Source organism: Triturus cristatus, chromosome 11 (genome assembly GCF_964204655.1).
Source record: "Triturus cristatus chromosome 11, aTriCri1.1, whole genome shotgun sequence".
Lineage (NCBI taxonomy): Eukaryota > Metazoa > Chordata > Amphibia > Caudata > Salamandridae > Triturus > Triturus cristatus.
Genome location: NC_140594.1, coordinates 1,157,920,375 through 1,157,938,862, shown reverse-complemented (window position 1 = coordinate 1,157,938,862; position 18,488 = coordinate 1,157,920,375). Strand labels below are relative to the sequence as shown.

The window sequence follows — 18,488 nt, the reverse complement described above, 5'->3', positions numbered from 1 at the left end:
TCTCCCTTCCACTTTTTTTCGCTGTGCCTCAAGTGTTTTGCTGGTGTTAGCTGCTCAGAGCACTGTGCCACTGCCAACCAGTGCCACAGTGCAAGTGCTCCCTATTTAAAATGTATATGTTGGTTGGATTCCATGATTGGCTTATTTGGTTTACAGTCAGACCCCAGTAAAGTGCACCAGGAGTGCCCAGGGCTTGTAAATACAAATGCTGCTGGTGGGCTTGCAGCACTGGTTGTGCCACCCACAGAAGCGGCCTGGTAAAATGTATCTAAGGTCTGCCATTTCAGAACCTGCGTGCAGTCTGGTACTGTCATGCTGACTGGGCAAGTGCACCCACCTCCCAGTCCCTAAACCTTCCCTTAACTTCATATTAGTCACCCCTATGGTAGGCCCAAGGGCAGGGTGCATTGTAAGCATAAGGTAGGACAAGCCCTGATGTGTGTGGCATGTCTTAATAGTGAATTACAGCCATTTTCGTTTTTCACTATTGCAAGGCTACCTGTTCCCAGAGGCCAGGATGGGCTGTTAGAATTGTTACATCCTATAATCCTAACAGACCCAGGGAACATGGTAGAAATTCGAGTTTAGTATGCCTGAATAATAAAATACATCTTTTAGTAAAGTTTATTTTAATATTCTGTGTTTGCAACTACCACTTTTAGAAAGTTGGTATTTGCTTGCCTAACCCTTTCAGCCCACCTCTGCTATGATGTGTATCTGCCTGTCTGGTTTGTGTGAGTGACAGGGCTGGGGAAACCCAGAGGGGCAGGGCTAGGTAGCCTGGTGGTGAATAGAGAGATTGACATCCAGATGGGTGGGAGGAGTGCACCTGGACTCTGAATAGGGCTGTGCTCTGCCACCACAATGCTGGCTCCACCTCCTGTGGAGCGGCTGATGTCTCTGCCCTGCACCCTGAATAGAAAGTCAGAGTCATGTCAACAAAGTGCTCAGGAGCTGGTTTGGACTGGGCAAAGGCCCCTCAACCCCAGAGGAACAAAGGAATTAGGGGTATAAGTATTGGGACCCTGCTCCCAAGAAATTAGATCCTGCTTGACAAGAAGAACCTCTGCCTGAGGAGAAGGAACTGGGAAAGCTGTAAGGAGGAGTACTGTCCCTGACCTGGGGGATTGGCCTGCAGTGGTTGCCTTGCTGCTGAAAGGAGAGGAGAAAGACTACAAAGACTTTATTTCAACTTGTGCTTCAAAAGATCTCCAAGGGCTTGGAATAGAGCTTGCCTCCTGCTGAAGTCTCAGGAACAGCAGCCTTCACCACCCAGCTCCCCAGAGTTCTTTGGAAGTGCCTGCTGCTGTTATTGGGCCTTCTGAGGGACTGCGTGTCGCAAGGAGCTGGAAGCGTGACTCAAGAAAGAGAAGCGTGCCGCCGTCGGTACTGCTGTCGTCGAATCACGTAAAGGGTGTCGCCGCTGCAGCATCGCATCGAGCGGAAGCGTCTCGCATCATCCAAGAAGTGTCTCGCAACGCTGAAGAAGCGTGTCTCCTTCACAGCCATCATAGCTGATGCATCGCACCACATCAAGAGAAGAGTCTCGCATCGAGAAAGAAGTGTGTCGCCATCGCAGCCATCATAGCTGTCGCATTGCACCGCATCAAGAAAAGCGCCTCTCATCCACGGAGAAGCGTGCCGCCGTCGGAGCTGCTGCCATCGCATCGCGTAAAGGGGTGTCGGTGCTGCAACATCACATCGAGCGGAAGCGTCTCGCAAGCGTCGGAGAAGAGTGCCGCTGCCAAGGCCGCTGTCGTCGCATCGCGTAAAGGGTGACGCAGCTGCAGCTGACGCGTCGAGTCTGCTCGCAACATCGGAGAAGCGTAACGTATCTGGAAGATCTTCACGTCTTTATTTCTTTGCACCAAAAACTTCATCGCATCAGCATCGTTGCAACACTTTCGTTGCCCTGCGTGTCACATTTAAAAGGTACATTGACTTAAAGTGTTGCATTTAAGAACTTAAAAGAACTAAGCAAACTTCTACCATCTAAAGTACCAGTATTGTGTATTTTTGTCGTTTAATGGTCTTGTGGTAACTCTATATAAAGAATCCTTATTTTTAATATAAAACCTGTGTGGTGTCCATTTTGTAGTGTTGTCACTTGGTTACTGTATGTGTTCACAAATGCTTAACCTATAACGCTCTGAGATGAGCCTTGACTGCTCGCGCCAAGCTACCTAGAGGGTGAGCAGGGGTTATTTTAGGAGTGTAACCCCTTACTCTGACTAGAGGAAAGGTTCCCTGCTTGTCACAAGTACCTACCTGTGCCAACCAGAGAGCCCGGATTCTAACACATATCCAACTCCGCTGGCACTCACAGCATTGTTAATTTTCTGGATATTTTTAACGTTTTCGCACAAACACAGCTTTTACATTTGTGTGTTAAATTTACAACAATTCAAAGGAATACAACCCCCTCCATCTTGTGGTTTAACTCCTCATCTCATCTCCATGTATCTTTATTAAGCATCCTTTGTAGTGGTATTTCCACATTGCTTGTTGAATTGTTAACTCGTACTCCAATACTCTTCATTTTTTTTTTTACAAACATGCAAAGTGTCACAACTCCTGCACCCGTTTTACAGGAGCCTGGAGAACCACAACTCGAATGGAAGTTATGGATTAGATCCTTCAAAGCATATCTGGGTGCAATAGATGGTCCAAGATATAGACCGGAAAGAAAAAAGAATTTGATGTATTATCATTTAGGAGTTGAGGGACAAAACGTTTTCGATCACCTACCCCCTTATGAACCACCCGAAGGTCAAGATCCCGATGAATTCGAAACAGCAGTTATGCAGTTGGATAAATATTTCACCAAAACTAAAAACAATGTGGTGCACAGGTACAATTTCTTTACAAGAACACAAAAACTAAATGAAAGCATACACACGTTCATCACCGCTTTAAAAGTACTTGCTGCGAAATGCGAATTTGATCATTTTACATCCCATCCTCGTCGCCAATGAAAGGATGGCACTCAATACTGTGAGTTTCATCTGAAGATTTATTGGGAGGTAAGAGAGCCATCCCTAGTACAGCCAAAGCACAGGAAGCAACTGTCACTCTGAACTTCCAGAGAATGTTGAACACAATATTCCAGATGACATCACAGTGTCTACAGGCTTGATCACATCACCACAGACGGTCAACACAGATCCCTCGACAAAAGCTGTTGGTCCTTCACATCCAGGATGGTGCATGAAAATTAGGGCTTGGTGAAATTTCAATTATGTCGGGCAGAAGCACGTAGTTTCGGGTATTTCATGCTACGCTTGGGATGTGAAACTCCAATATCGCACCATTACATCACTTAATGTAATTATGCACCATTCGTGATACAAAATTTACTGTGAAATGTGCCATTCACTGTAAAAACGTACCGCAAAAAACAAACACGAGCCAAGATTTCTTTAAATGAAAAACATAGCTCGAAATGATGGCTTTTCATTTTATGTAATTTTGCTGAAATTTTGTGTAATTACATGAAAGCAAATTACGTGAACTTGGCACACTTTTAATTAAAAATGCTCTTTTATATCAAATCCTTTTAGGATTATTCGTCTCAGCATTGACTCCTCAGTGGCCTTGCTTGTGCCATGGAGGGTTCCTCAACATGTTTCACTCTCTCCTACTCTTGAGCAGTCGTGCGTGTTATAAATGTTAATAACATAATGTCTAATGTTTACCTCTAGCCGCTGCCCTCACGCTACACTGATCAGGTTGGGCCTTCTTCATGTATGCTGATGGCACCCTGATTCTTTGAAGCAGGAGTGGGGTCCCCTCTCTCACAGTGCACTTCACATGGTCTGCTGTCCATGAATACAAACTCCAGCAGCTAAACTTCTCCAAGGCTAAGGTTTCATGGAGTGCAGACTCTCCTAACAGTGGACGTCCAGATCTTTGGCCCCCTTCAGGGATGCCTGTAGACTCTCCTAACAGTGGACGTCCAGATCTTTGGCCCCCTTCAGGGATGCCTGTAGACTCCCCTAACAGTGGACGTCCAGATCTTTGGCCCCCTTCCGGGATGCCTGTAGACTCTCCTAACAGTGGACGTCCAGATCTTTGGCCCCTTTCCGGGATGCCTGTAGACTCCCCTAACAGTGGACGTCCAGATCTTTGGCCTCCTTCAGGGATGCCTGTAGACTCTCCTAACAGTGGACGTCCAGATCTTTGGCCTTCTTCAAGGATGCCTATACCCACCTTGGAACAAATCTTGGTGTTCAATTAGCATCTGAACTGTCTTTGAAATCCCACATTGCTACAGTCACTAAATCCTTCCTCTATCATCAATACATTGTATTTTAAATTTATTTGGACTTTACATTCAAATCTCAATTGTGAATGTCATTATACACTCATGTCAGGACTTTCCAATTGGCAATGTCACCTTCCCAGTTTATCCTGTTATGTCTTTAAAGAAAGTGCAATATATTTAAGATTCAATCATTTGAAACCTGTTCAGTTTGACTAAATCTGATGATCTCCAACTAAAATCTAACAGATGTGCTCGCTGCTTCTAAGAAATACCGTTCTCGCCATGTTTATGCACCAATTATGTTTTTTCACTTTTCCTCCTTTTTATTATAAAACATTAACATATCATTGCAAGTATATAGATCCTCCTCCTCTTCAGTCCCACAAGTGAGGAGCTCTAAGCGGTCAGGTAGTCGTTGGCCATCAAGGCGCTAGGCTGTGGGACTCTCTCTCTCCACGCCGCAAGACTGTAAATGTTCTATGTTTCGCTTCCAGCTGTATTGGCACCAAAAGGCCCTCTTCAGAGGGTGTGTGCTCCAGTGGTACATACCCAAAGATGTCAATGGATTAATTTCTATATATTGGGACTGCCTGAGAGTAAGAACAAGCATTGGTAACACCAATATGTCTGCCTTTGAAGGAATGTTGTATGATGATGTAAAGCCTTATAAGCAAATAGCATGGGAATAGATAGTATTTGTGTGGAATCAAGGAATTGTCGAATAATAATGGAGATTAAAAGGTCAAGTGACAGATGCACTCAAGCCAGACCTAAAACACTATGTAGGTTAATGACTGCCCTCCTCCCATCTGTGCTGCTGCCAGAGAAAAACACCATCAATTATCTAAGACACGTTCATAGCATTCCAGTCCCATGTGTGTGACCCTGAAAGTTCAAGCTTAGGCAGCTGCATAATACGCTAAGGTCTGCGTGGAGGGCAACCACTTTATTGTGAAAGCACATACCTTCTGCCCAATCAAAACGTGTAGTCCTGGCTCCCAACATGTGGGCGGAGCCAAAGCCCTTCTCTAGTGATGTTCACATAATTGCCTGGCAACAGCTGCGCTGTCACGCCAGACCATAAAACAAAAGTGTGCAAAAACGTCTCCTGAAACAATAGGTATTCAAAAGATGAGCAGTCCTTTTTATGTAGATTTCTTAAGACCATCCTTTATTAAAGAATTTTTCTCTGAATTCACAAACTTTGTGTGAAAGACGCTACTTGCGTAGCATGGTTTACTACCATAGTCGGCCCCTAAGCCAGTGGCGGCTCGCAGAGGTAGTGCTGCGGGGCGGTGAGGCAGGGAAGGGGCCGGGTGGGGGGGGTAGTGGAGTCGTACATAGGACGGCCAGGGGTAAAGTAAGTAAGTAAATAAATAAAACTGGAACAGAGGTCGGAGCACGCTGCTTCACCTCCCAGCAAGGTTCGCCCCTGGCATTATGGTTAAATGCAGAACTGTGAATGTATATGACCGAGAGCACCTCCCGCTCGACCAACTCTGAGTCAAATATGGCTAAATACAGCCCACTTGGGCTATCCCTAGGCATTTGGAACATCACAACCAATATAGGAAAAAACATCGACTCATATTAGTTTATTTATTGTTTTATTTAAATAGAAAAATATTTTTTTGATTATTTATCTTTTTTGTGATTAAAAAAACTTTTTTTTCATTTATACAATATACGACTTGAGTAGTGCAACATGATTATATTCCTTCTCAAATGTGCAATTTGAAACAATTAATACAAAAATTATATACAAGGTCAAAATTGAACTAGTCCCCCTGCCATTTGACGTATACAAGCTCCTCTCATACAATCATTACATACCAGACCTACTCATACACACTACACAACTCATAGTATAAAATCCAGCTACAAAGTGGTTTTGTAGTTGATAAGGACATGGGGAGATATCTTCCTTTATTTCCATGATTTTGCCTCCAGCTGGAAAGGTAACCTGTCCGACGTACGTTTCAGTGGATGCAATTAAGTGGCCTTCATCAGGGCCGCTTGCTCATTTTCTTTTTAATGCAGCGGAGGATTTAAAAAGAGAGAAAGGGATGCGGATCCCTTATGGCACCCAGAAACAAAATTCTTTAAAGTTATATTCTATCGGTCTCTACTGGTCTACAGTTTGTGGTCTGTAAAACATGAAAAGGGGACAAAGAAGAAGCAAAGGGAAAATTCCACCCCGTGTATGTGAAGATAATGAAGAAAAATCATGTGGGAAAAAGTGCCTTGCCTAACCGATCTAGTGAGGTGATGAGTTATGACCTTATATCCCTCATGCTCAAAGTCTAGTATGATAATGAAAATGACTAACCACTGGGGCAGTGCCCGGCTGCTGTTATCACTTCTCAAAATATTCGGTTTTTCTTAGGTTCCACATGGGTGAAAACTCCATCTGTTCGTTCCTAGTGTTCCAACATCTCCTGGTCACTAGATTACTGTAATAAACAGAAATAAGTTGTCTTATCCTTTCATCTTCATGTCATTTAGGGAATATATATTTGGGTTATTTCTCTCTATCGTTTTACCTCTTTTTTTTCTTGATTAGTTTCTACTGGGGCATTAGGTTGGCATCGCCAAAATGCAGTTGGTATCCAACAGATATGTGGGGTCCTCAAACAATTATCCAGTCATTTGATAAAAGATTCTTTTTTTGTTATTGGCATCTGTAGATAAAGAGGGAAAAGACAGAATTTTAACAAAATGGTTCTCTCTACTCTGTATGTGCTCCATTTTTATAATCTAAAATGGATACTGTTCTTTCTAAGTCCTTCTTTCTGGGGAGATTCGTTATATAAAGGTCGTTAGGATGGTTGCAACGCATGGATCAAAGATCCGCGTCACTTTACACTTACGCTGGTTAAATGACGTATGCATATATGCTGTTATATTTGCTTCCATAATGTCAAATGTTTTGCCGAGAGAGGAAATTTTCACTTGACCTGAGAGAGGGGGATTTAGAAGACTCCACAAGTGCAGACTGACGCTTGTAAAAGCAATAATCGATGGATCTCATATACTATAGTTATGAGTCAAGTCATAAACGATTTTAAGAGCATGCCTCAAAAGGATAGATTCCTTTTTCTTCCTGCTCGTAGACTGTGGCATAAACTTCTAAGTCACAGCATCACTTTACTGATGAGGCAGCGCCATCTTTGAGTGGTGAATTTAGAAGTGTACTTATTCACTAATCCTGCTCTTTTTAGAGTTATATTAGCTTAATGGATATCTCCTGTTACAGCTCCAAAGCGCTAAAATATTTTGAAAAGGAGGCCTTTAAAAGTGTAAGATGTTATCTAAAATAATTCTCATTTTGTAACTGCGAGTCACATATGTCAAAAAAATTTAAAAAACTATGAAAAAATGTGCAGTAATCTACTTTTCGCAGATTTTCCTTAGTGGACCTGGTGTGAAGATATGATGTACACTAGCTAAATGTCAGCTTGTTAACAATGATAAACCAATGGCTGTGCGCTATGATGGTCATTTAGCTGATTTTCCATATTATTTCTTCATTCAGTTGCTCTTTGACCGAATTAAGAGTAAAAATCCAATATGTCTCTCTCATTTTGCTAGTGTCTAATTCACTCCTACCTGGTTTTATTCTGACCTTCTCTAAAATTAGCCGGCGCAGTTCTCTTTCTGTGTGTGCCTGTTCCATGCAATGTTGCACCAAAGGTGCAGTGAGTTTCTTTGTTTTCATTGCCGATCTGTGCTCCATGTAGCGCAAACGGAACTCTCCTCCTGTTTCCCCAACATATCCTTCATTACAGGGGCACAGGATGAGATAGATCGCGTTTTGGCTCCTGCAATTTGTATGGTTCAATAGTTTGCCACTACGTCCTTTGTAGGCCCACTGTGTGGTGACAATGGCCGTGTCACATGCTACACAGGTGCCACATCTATGATTACCTTGTATTATAGGGAGACCTGTGATTGATCTCTCAATTGTAGGTCTCTTAGGTAATGGCTCTGGAATGAACCAGTTTATCTTTCAAGTTGGCATTTCGACGATACGCTAAGGTGGGTCTGTCTATTGGTTCCTGTTCCTCACTGGCATTAAGAATATTCCAGTTTTTATCTAAAATCTTCTTAATTTTAAAATTGAGAGGGTAATGAGTGATAACACATACCAGTGTATCTTCTTTCGGTGTGATCCTGCGAGTAGGGCCTCTCGGTTATAATACCTGGCTCTCTTAAATGAGGTCCTAACCAGGCGTTTGGGGTATCCCCGTCTAAAAGTCTGTTTGAGTTGTCCCCCAGGCTTGTCATATTCAGCAATATTTGACCAATTTCGTCTGACTCTGAGAAATTCCCCAAAAGGGATACATTTGTGTTAACTGTTAGGGTGGTAACTATCATGCTGCAAAATTGTATTCTTTGCAGTAGGTTTCCTATAAAAACTAACCTCCAGTATTTTTGTCTCTCCTTGTATCACTATCTCAAGAAATTCTGCCTTCTGGTTGCTGTGATTTGAAGTGAATCTCAAATTTTCATCACTCAAATTAAGCCAGGAAATGAAATCTGCCAAGCCTAGTTCGTTGTCTATGAAACGGCGCCACCTCTTAACATTCTCAAAGAGAGGCGCCGCTTCATCGAAGACATGCTTTCTCTCCCACTCTCCCATGAAGATATTCGCTACGCTGGGAGCACACAAGGCTCCCATGCTCGTTCCCTTGATTTGTTGATCTAGATCTTTTTGAAATTCAAAGTAGTTGTTACATAACACAAGTTCGAGGCACTCCAAGATAAACCTATCTGGTCTGTTCCCCTCTGTTCTACTCAAAAGTGCGGATACATTATGGTAAATGCAGTCTCATGTTGCTTGCTCTGCTAAAATATTTACGAGTGTTTCGCCAAAGTTGGCGCAGATGGTGCTGATCTCTAGACACTTGTTTCTGGTTTGTTAACCATCATCAGTAGAGATTACAGGCTTCAAATTTGAGGTTTGCTGAGTAGGCAGCCAAACATCGCATCAGGTACCGCTCACTGGCACGCGGGTGCTTCTTCCACGAGCTCGTCAGCTCAATGACTCACAGGAGTGCTTTTAAACAGGAACAGGGGTGGGAGCACACTGCCTCACCTCCCAGCAAGGTTCACCCCAGGCATTATGGTAAATGCATTCTCAAGTTGCTTGCTTTGCTAAAATATTTACGAGTGTTTCGCCAGAGTTGGAGCAGATGGTGCTGATCTCTAGACACGTGTTTCTGGTTCTTTAACCATCATCAGTAGAGATTACAGGCTTCAAAGTTGGGGTTTGCTGAGTAGGCTGCCAAACATCACATCAGGTCAGGTACGTGCACTACAAACTGCATTTACCATAATGCTAAGGGGCGAACTGTGCTGGGAGGTGAAGCAGTGTGCTCCCACCCCTTCCTGTTTGAAAAGGCTCCACTGAGCTGACGAGCTAGTGGAGATTTACCTGTGTGCCTGTGAGAGGTACTGAGACCTGAGAGGATTGTGGCAGCCTTCTCAGCAACCCCAGAAGAAAATCGTTTTTTGATCTCTACTGATGACGGATAAAATCCAGAAACACATGTGTCTAGAAATGACAGCACTAACCTGCACCAACTTTGGTGGAACACTCCCGCAAAATGCCAAGTAAGCGTGCACTGCAAACTGCATTTTCCATAATGCTAAGGGGCGAACTGTGCCCGGAGGTCAGCAGTGTGCTCCCAACCCTTCCTGTTTTGAAAAGGCGCCATTGAGCTGACGAGCTTGTGGAGATGCACTGGTGCTCCCACCCCTTCCTAAATAAATAAAACTATTTACCTTGCATTCGCCGAGTTGTCCTTTTGACACCTTCGGGCGATCCCCTTGGGCTGGAATGGAGAGAGAGAGGCTAAGCACGGTAGGGGTTTGTGAATGGGTAGATGTTTGGGAAGGTGAGCAACATTGTTACTCATTTTACAACCTCTGAGGGATAGAAAGTTGAGTTGATCATCATGAGTTAACATACCAGTGTCCTTGTCTATGATTCGCACACCTAAATCCTAAATACACATGGAAGTCATAGGTTGGCTGAAAGATGGAAGGATGTGCATGATTTGTTCCATCACCTCTGTTTGCTTCATGTCCTGAAGTTTAAAGCCCACCTGTGAGACTAGGGGTCCTGATGGTACAGCCATGCGACCAGGGATGCTGCATGCTCTAGTTTCACACACACTGCTCTAGATTTTACAACTTCTGTGGAAAATTATATTTTGTGGAATTCCATTAGAATTTTAAAATGATTTACAGTGCAGCCAGGTGGACTGGTTCTTCAATATCACTGACCCTCAAGCCTGCGGACTTCCATTTTGTTACACTTTCAACAAACTCACAATTTGGGACAGAAAAGGGCGTTATTAATGAGCAGAATTTTTTCCACCCACTCGCTAACATTCACTCATTAATTACAATTCATCCAGTCATTGTCATCTACTTTCAACACCTCACCCTCCCATATTCACACACTCCCTCCCACATTCTCCATTCCACCTATAGATTCACATTAACCCATCTTTGTATTTTTTACCCAGTTGAGCAAATCACACACTATTATTTATTTAAATATTAGAAAGTCATATATAGTGCTGCATGTCACCTACCAGGCTCTTCAAAGTGCTTTCAATTACCTTCTCCCATCCACTTAATAATTCCCACATCCATCCACCAACTTGTTCACAGACCCTCTAATCCCGTTGACCTTATTCCCGCATTCACCCACCCACATTCACTCACCTTCAAACACAAGCCCGTTCACCTTCTAATGTCACCCACCTCCCCCTCCTATTACAGATTGCCAATGAGCATTTAATACCAATCTCTTTCCCATAGTACCTAGGACTAAGCTGCAGCTCTTCCTCCGCTCATGCTCCGCCTCTTTACCCTCACCCAAAAACTGTGAATTCTCCTTCAATGGCCGGCATGCCAGTTTCCACACCATACACCCAAACATTCTCTTTCTCATGGTTCGAATGGAACACGATTGTGTCATATATATATATATATATATATATATCCAACACAAGCAGGTAAGCCCCAAAGGAAGGAAGCCTCAGGCAGAATAATTCGCTCTAGGTTTATTGAATGACAACGTGCACGCAGGCAGACTCTTAAAGCTTCAGCATCAAAGTTATCATGATACGCCATACGCGTTTCGGGAGTCTTGCTATTCCCTTCTTCAGTGGCGCGGTGAGTAAAGAGGATTATAATTAGCACACCACAAGTACCAGAAGCCTGTGAGATGGCCACGCCCACTGTGGCAAGTACTTCAATACGAAGGTGTGTGAAACAAACTTTGCTGCCAGTCTTTACTCTCCGCGCCACTGAAGAAGGGAATAGCAAGACTCCCGAAACGCGTATGGCGTATCATATCAACTTAGATGCTGAAGCTCTGAGAGTCTGCCTGCGTGCACGTTGTCTTTCAATAAACCAAGAGCGAATTATTCTGCCTGAGGCTTCCTTCCTTTGGGGCTTACCTGCTTATGTTGGATATATACGGCTGTTGCCCAGCCGCGGAACGAAGCCCATCGCTTTGCGAGTCCGTGCTGGCCCCACCTGGCGCCGGCAGCAACGGAAGACAGACGAGGTCAGTGCCATCGGCAGGATGGTGTTGTTTCGACGCTCCGTGTGACAACGACAAAGCGGAGCAGGCAGCCACAAAGACTATGCATGTACCCACTTGGGAAACTATTCATTTTCAATTTTAAAGACTTGACTTTGCAAGCCCACTGAGGATTATAATTAGCACACCACAAGTACCAGAAGCCTGTGAGATGGCCACGCCCACTGTGGCAAGTACTTCAATACGAAGGTGTGTGAAACAAACTTTGCTGCCAGTCTTTACTCTCCGCGCCACTGAAGAAGGGAATAGCAAGACTCCCGAAACGCGTATGGCGTATCATATCAACTTTGATGCTGAAGCTCTGAGAGTCTGCCTGCGTGCACGTTGTCTTTCAATAAACCAAGAGCGAATTATTCTGCCTGAGGCTTCCTTCCTTTGGGGCTTACCTGCTTATGTTGGATATATACGGCTGTTGCCCAGCCGCGGAACGAAGCCCATCGCTTTGCGAGTCCGTGCTGGCCCCACCTGGCGCCGGCAGCAACGGAAGACAGACGAGGTCAGTGCCATCGGCAGGATGGTGTTGTTTCGACGCTCCGTGTGACAACGACAAAGCGGAGCAGGCAGCCACAAAGACTATGCATCTACCCACTTGGGAAACTATTCATTTTCAATTTTAAAGACTTGACTTTGCAAGCCCACTGAGGATTATAATTAGCACACCACAAGTACCAGAAGCCTGTGAGATGGCCACGCCCACTGTGGCAAGTACTTCAATACGAAGGTGTGTGAAACAAACTTTGCTGCCAGTCTTTACTCTCCGCGCCACTGAAGAAGGGAATAGCAAGACTCCCGAAACGCGTATGGCGTATCATATCAACTTTGATGCTGAAGCTCTGAGAGTCTGCCTGCGTGCACGTTGTCTTTCAATAAACCAAGAGCGAATTATTCTGCCTGAGGCTTCCTTCCTTTGGGGCTTACCTGCTTATGTTGGATATATATATATATATATATATATTCACTGAAAAAACCATAGGTTTCACACATGTTATAGTTAGCTGGACATTTTACTGATAAAAAAACCAATGAAATTCCCCCGTTATAGTTACTGTAGGCAACTATAACTCACGCGACCACAATCCTCTGCTGATGCTAATACTGTATTTAGACACTTATTTGCCCATGTCTTCTTCCATTAAATTTTAGCTATACATATATTACAAATATTTTTTTTTCATAAAGACACATATGTCATCAGCAGAGGATTACGGTCGCGTGAGTTATAGTTGCCTACAGTAACTATAACGGGGGAATTTCATTGGTTTTTTATCAGTAAAATGTCCAGCTAACTATAACATGTGTGAAACCTATGGTTTTTTCAGTGAATTAGCAAGGTTTTTTAAATGCTATTTCCTAACTATAACGTGTGTGAAACCTATGGTTTTTTCAGTGAATTTGTACGGTTTTTTAAATGCTAAGTTACTTTACGCCATTTGTGGCGTGCGCGCCCACTTAACGCAGTTCGTTCCGTGCACGGTTTTTATCAACTTTAATAAGCCCTGTACATTTGGTGGCCTTCGGCCACCAAAAGCACAGGGGGTGAGGTCAATGTGGATAGTGTTTTTTTTATTTCGATTTTATAATTTCATGTTGCCAAAATTACGTTTTTTTTCTCTATTAATAAGCCCGGCACATTTGGTGGCCTGCGGCCACCAAAAGCACAGGGGGTGGGGTAAGTGTGGATAGTGTTTTTTTTACTTTTTATTTTTTTACCGTAAGCGTACGGTAAGCGTACGGTAAGCGTACCCCGCGAAATTGCCGAAAAAAAATAAAACCGTTTTTGCTCTTGGGGGATGTTTGGGGACTCCCTCAACATGACTATGTGGGAGGGAGTTGTCAAAACAGCCCCGTAACATGTTTTTGGCCATCATGTTTGATAAACAACACTCAGTGCGAGAGACAAAATGGCGGACGCCGCTTCCTGGTTTCGGCCGATTCGAATGTTTACTAAGATCTAAGAGCCAATCAGAATCGCGCTCGCGCACGCCACCGTACGCTTACGGTAAGCGTACGGTAAGCGTACCGTAAGCGGGCTCAGATATATATATTGATTTAAAGGCTATTTTCTCAGAATCTACTGAACAAATTTACACCAAACCTACAAAATGCACTTCCTTGACCTAGGGACTACCTCCCTGCCAAATTTCTAGTAATTCTGTTCAGCCGTTCGGGCTGTAGCTCGTTCTAAAGGTCCTATGGAAAAATGCATGGGAAAAACGCGTTTTGGGACCCCCCTTTTATCTCAGCCCCCGCTTGACGAATCCCCCCGAGACTTTCAGGGTAGGAGCGGAGCGTAGCGCCCCACCTATTTTGAGAAATTCGCGAGGATTCGTCGACCGGCGCCAAAGTTATTCAAAATAGAATGTTGAGGTTTTCCTATGGAAAAGGGGTCCTAACTATAACTACCTACTGGCGACCGCCAGTAGGTAATATATATATATATATATATATATATATATATGCCACCACAAAATGCTTTGCCAGCCTAGCAAGCCGCTGATGCCCCAGAGTGAATCAACCAATAGGTTTGATCCACTCTGAGCATTTGATGTGATGGAGAAGTTGGTGCCTTGGTTAACAGTACTCTACGGAAATAATGTAGACGTTGCTCACTGTGGAGTGCCTGAGTAAGCGCATTGTCCTTAGATGACTTTTTTAACAACAATATCTTGCCTTTACCTCGTTTCATTTCTATTTTTTTTTCTTTTTACATTTGTGTTTTTTTCCCAGGACTACTCAAAAAAGTACACCCGAAAAAAGGTGCAGTGGATGCACTTAAAAAAGTTCAGAGACTTGCTGAGCACGGATCACCCGATCATTGAAGATGAGAAGTCCATCGTGAATCGGGCAATCAGGAAGCCAGACCTGAAAGTAAGGAATTTGATGAATAAACATTCATGGTGTCTCATGATTCTTCTCACATTATCTTTTCACTTGAATAAAATGTAGAAATACATGATCGCTCATTGTAAGGTTGATACCAAATTTAAATAATGACGTGTAGTAAACTTGTTTTTCGCTCAAGACTGGCAGTCTGTGTATCATGAAGCTGATATCGTTCTTTCACTGTTTTGTTGAGTACAGCACAAAGAATGTTTAATTCAATGAATTTTGCAAACTCTTTTAGCTGTCTGATGAAGGTCCATGTTAGGACCGAAACGTGATGCACGGCTGTGGTTGAAGCGTTGATAAAAATAAAAGATGGGTTTGTTTTTTTGAAACCCAGTTGCTGATGTAAATCTGTTTTTGATCATACTTTGCCCAGTTCATGCTTAGCACCAGCCCAATTGATGACATTAGAGTTTGAGCAACATTTGCAGGGGGCCAAAAAAATAAAATAAATGGGCAGCCTCCAGGCAGCACAGCAGTGAATCCAGGTGCAGCAAATCTCTGCTTGTGAAGTACACAGCAGCCACACCAGCAGGCAGTCCTCTGATAGTCCTTCCACAGGTCTCGAAAGTGAGCTGAAGAGTGGGTCTAAGGATCCGTTTTTTATACTTGATGACTTCTTTAAAGTTGGAGAGTTTCTAGAGGTTTCTTGTTGAAGTGATTTGACTTTTCTGTTTCCTCTGCCCTAGCTCCAAGCAGGATGTAGAGAAAATGCGGTGGTGACCAGTCATTTGTGTTGAGGCAGAGCACAGCCTATTTAGTTGCTAGTGGGGATCTGTCAAGCTATGCCCCATCCTGCCAGCAGATGGCCCATTCAGGCACCCCTAAACCCTCTATTGTGTGACTGTCTGAATGGAATTCACATCGGCTTATTTGCAAGCAGCTTACGCTGCCGGTACGTCACTTTTTCCCCATATGAAAAGTGATGGACTGGCGGCGCAAGGGGCTTGTAAACAAGCCCCACGAACTCCAACGGCCGACTATACCCAGTCATGTGACCTATGACAGTCTGCAGGCCCCAAATAGAAGGGGGCAGGAAAATGCCAACTTTCTAAAAGTTGGAACAGCAAATTATCTAGTCATCATATTTATCGCTGTATATTACTTGAACAGACACTGACCATAAAAATAAACTAATTACTTTGGTCAGTAGTTTTTATTTACACCTTTTTCCTTATTTTAGAAAAAAATATTCATTGTTCACTTAAAATCAGAACACGGGAAAAACTTAATTCTTTCCACATTTAGACATGAAATAAACTTGTATTGTGAAAAATGAAGTAACCAAACTGATACAAAAGACAAGATTCAAATGACAAGAATAGTTTACATGAGAGAGAATGAAGTGTGAACTCTTATACCAGTCATGATTCAAGGAATGAAGATGCAACCATTCTAGGAATTCATTAACCATTTTATACGTTCATCATGAGGTTGCTGCCAGAGGGAACACTGTTTGAAATCATTGAACACAGAAGCATCCCCGGAGCTAAATCTGTGACCTTCTCCTTTGTTTTTCAAATTTAAGTCGTGAGGCAAGTGTGCCGGGGGAAGCGCAGTGATGGGGAATCATGAAGCGGCAGATACTCTCCCAGGAAATAGGGTTAAAAACTACAAGTGCACCTCAAAGTTATCCCCTGATAGACATCAAGATGCCACAACCCTCAAGATGCCACAACCCTCAAGGCTATAGGTACACTAATTGAAGAGGTGGAAACTCCTTGGAGAGGAGACGATGCTATTGGTCCACACTCAAAAACAGCATCGAACAAAGTTGCCCCCATGTTCACTAAGACACGGAAGTCCACGTCATTGCCATCGCATGTCCAGACTATCACTGAAGCTACTGACAATACTCTGATTACTGATGGCCGATGGTTGACCCTAATGTTATTCCTTGTGATTCTGTTATCGAGGATCATAATTCTGGGTCGCTGTACCCTCTGGTGACTTTTGTGAACAGATATTCGACTCTTGCCTCTCCTACACCAAGCCTGTGGCTAAGAAGGGCTCTTTGAAGGTTAAAGAGGCTACGGATTCTGTTATCCAGTGCAGGACTCGTCCGGCAGTGGCCACCACCATTATCAAAACAGATAATGTACTGGACATTGCTAGTATAGTCCCGTTGGTGAAAATCCTCCAGGCCGAGGTGATTGATCTTAAATCCAAACTAGCTGAGGTCTCTGGAGAAATTGGGGGACTGATAACTCTTGTAAAGCCGCCAGACCCTCGATCCTACCTACAAGTATCCCTCCCTACTTATGCGTCTCTGATAGACAAAAGAAACAGATTGAACCTGCAGATTGAACAAGCATTTGCAATGCAATAGGTCTCGCATTTGCAAGAGTTAGAGCCATTGACGTTGTAAATGACCATGTCTTTTACCCATGTGTTTTGGATTGGAGTGGAGTGGAATTATGAGATTTGTATTGGAATTGTTAGTTGTGGAACTGTCTGGAGTGGATTTGTGTCATGGAATTATGTGATATGGTGAATAGATGGGGTGAAAGATGCACAGAATGGATAGAAAGACAGGGATAGGTCGTTCGTGCAGGAAGTGGCGAATGAACTCGAGACGGAGGAGCAGAAAGAGTGTGTGAGAAAGAGAGAAAGAAGGGGAGAGCAGCGCACAGACCATTAAGAGGGGGGACCTGTGTACACTGAAGACACCCCAAGAAGAAGAGGAGGAGAGCAGGGCACAGACCATAAAGAGGGGGGACCTGTGTACACTGAAGACACCCCAAGAAGAAGAGGAGGAGGAGGAGAGCAGGGCACAGACCATAAAGAGGGGGGACCTGTGTACACTGAAGACACCCCAAGAAGAAGAGGAGGAGAGCAGGTCACAGACCATAAAGAGGGGGACCTGTGTACACTGAAGACACCCCAAGAAGAAGAGGAGGAGAGCAGGGCACAGACCATAAAGAGGGGGGACCTGTGTACACTGAAGACACCCCAAGACGAAGAGGAGGAGGAGAAGAGCAGGGCACAGACCATAAAGAGGGGGGACCTGTGTACACTGAAGACACCCCAAGAAGAAGAGGAGGAGAGCAGGGCACAGAGCCACAAAGAGGGGAGACCTGTGTACACTGAAGACACCCCAAGAAGAAGAGGAGGAGAGCAGGGCACAGACCATAAAGAGGGGGGACCTGTGTACACTGAAGACACCCCAAGAAGAAGAAGAGGAGGAGGAGAGCAGGGCACAGAGCCATAAAGAGGGGAGACCTGTGTACACTGAAGACACCCCAAGAAGAGGATGAGAGCAGGGCACAGAGCCATAAAGAGGGGAGACCTGTGTACACTGAAGACACCCCAAGAAGAAGAAGAGGAGAGCAGGGCACAGACCATAAAGAGGGGGGACCTGTGTACACTGAAGACACCCCAAGAAGAAGAGGAGGAGAGCAGGGCACAGACCATAAAGAGGGGGGACCTGTGTACACTGAAGACACCCCAAGAAGAAGAGGAGGAGGAGGAGAGCAGGGCACAGACCATAAAGAGGGGGGACCTGTGTACACTGAAGACACCCCAAGAAGAAGAGGAGGAGAGCAGGGCACAGAGCCACAAAGAGGGGAGACCTGTGTACACTGAAGACACCCCAAGAAGAAGAGGAGGAGAGCAGGGCACAGACCATAAAGAGGGGAGACCTGTGTACACTGAAGACACCCCAAGAAGAAGAGGAGGAGAGCAGGGCACAGACCATAAAGAGGGGGGACCTGT

At 44.2% G+C, this 18,488-nt stretch overlaps 1 protein-coding gene across 1 annotated transcript in view; it reads left to right on the top strand.

The window, feature by feature from the left end:
• Positions 1-18,488, top strand: part of LOC146788631 (putative cation-transporting ATPase 13A4) — a 404,095-nt gene that overhangs the window by 119,049 nt on the left and 266,558 nt on the right. Inside the window, exon 3 of the mRNA XM_085635803.1 lies at positions 14,616-14,756. Coding sequence (XP_085491929.1) covers positions 14,616-14,756 — 141 coding nt within the window. The remainder of the gene's footprint in view (positions 1-14,615; positions 14,757-18,488) is intronic.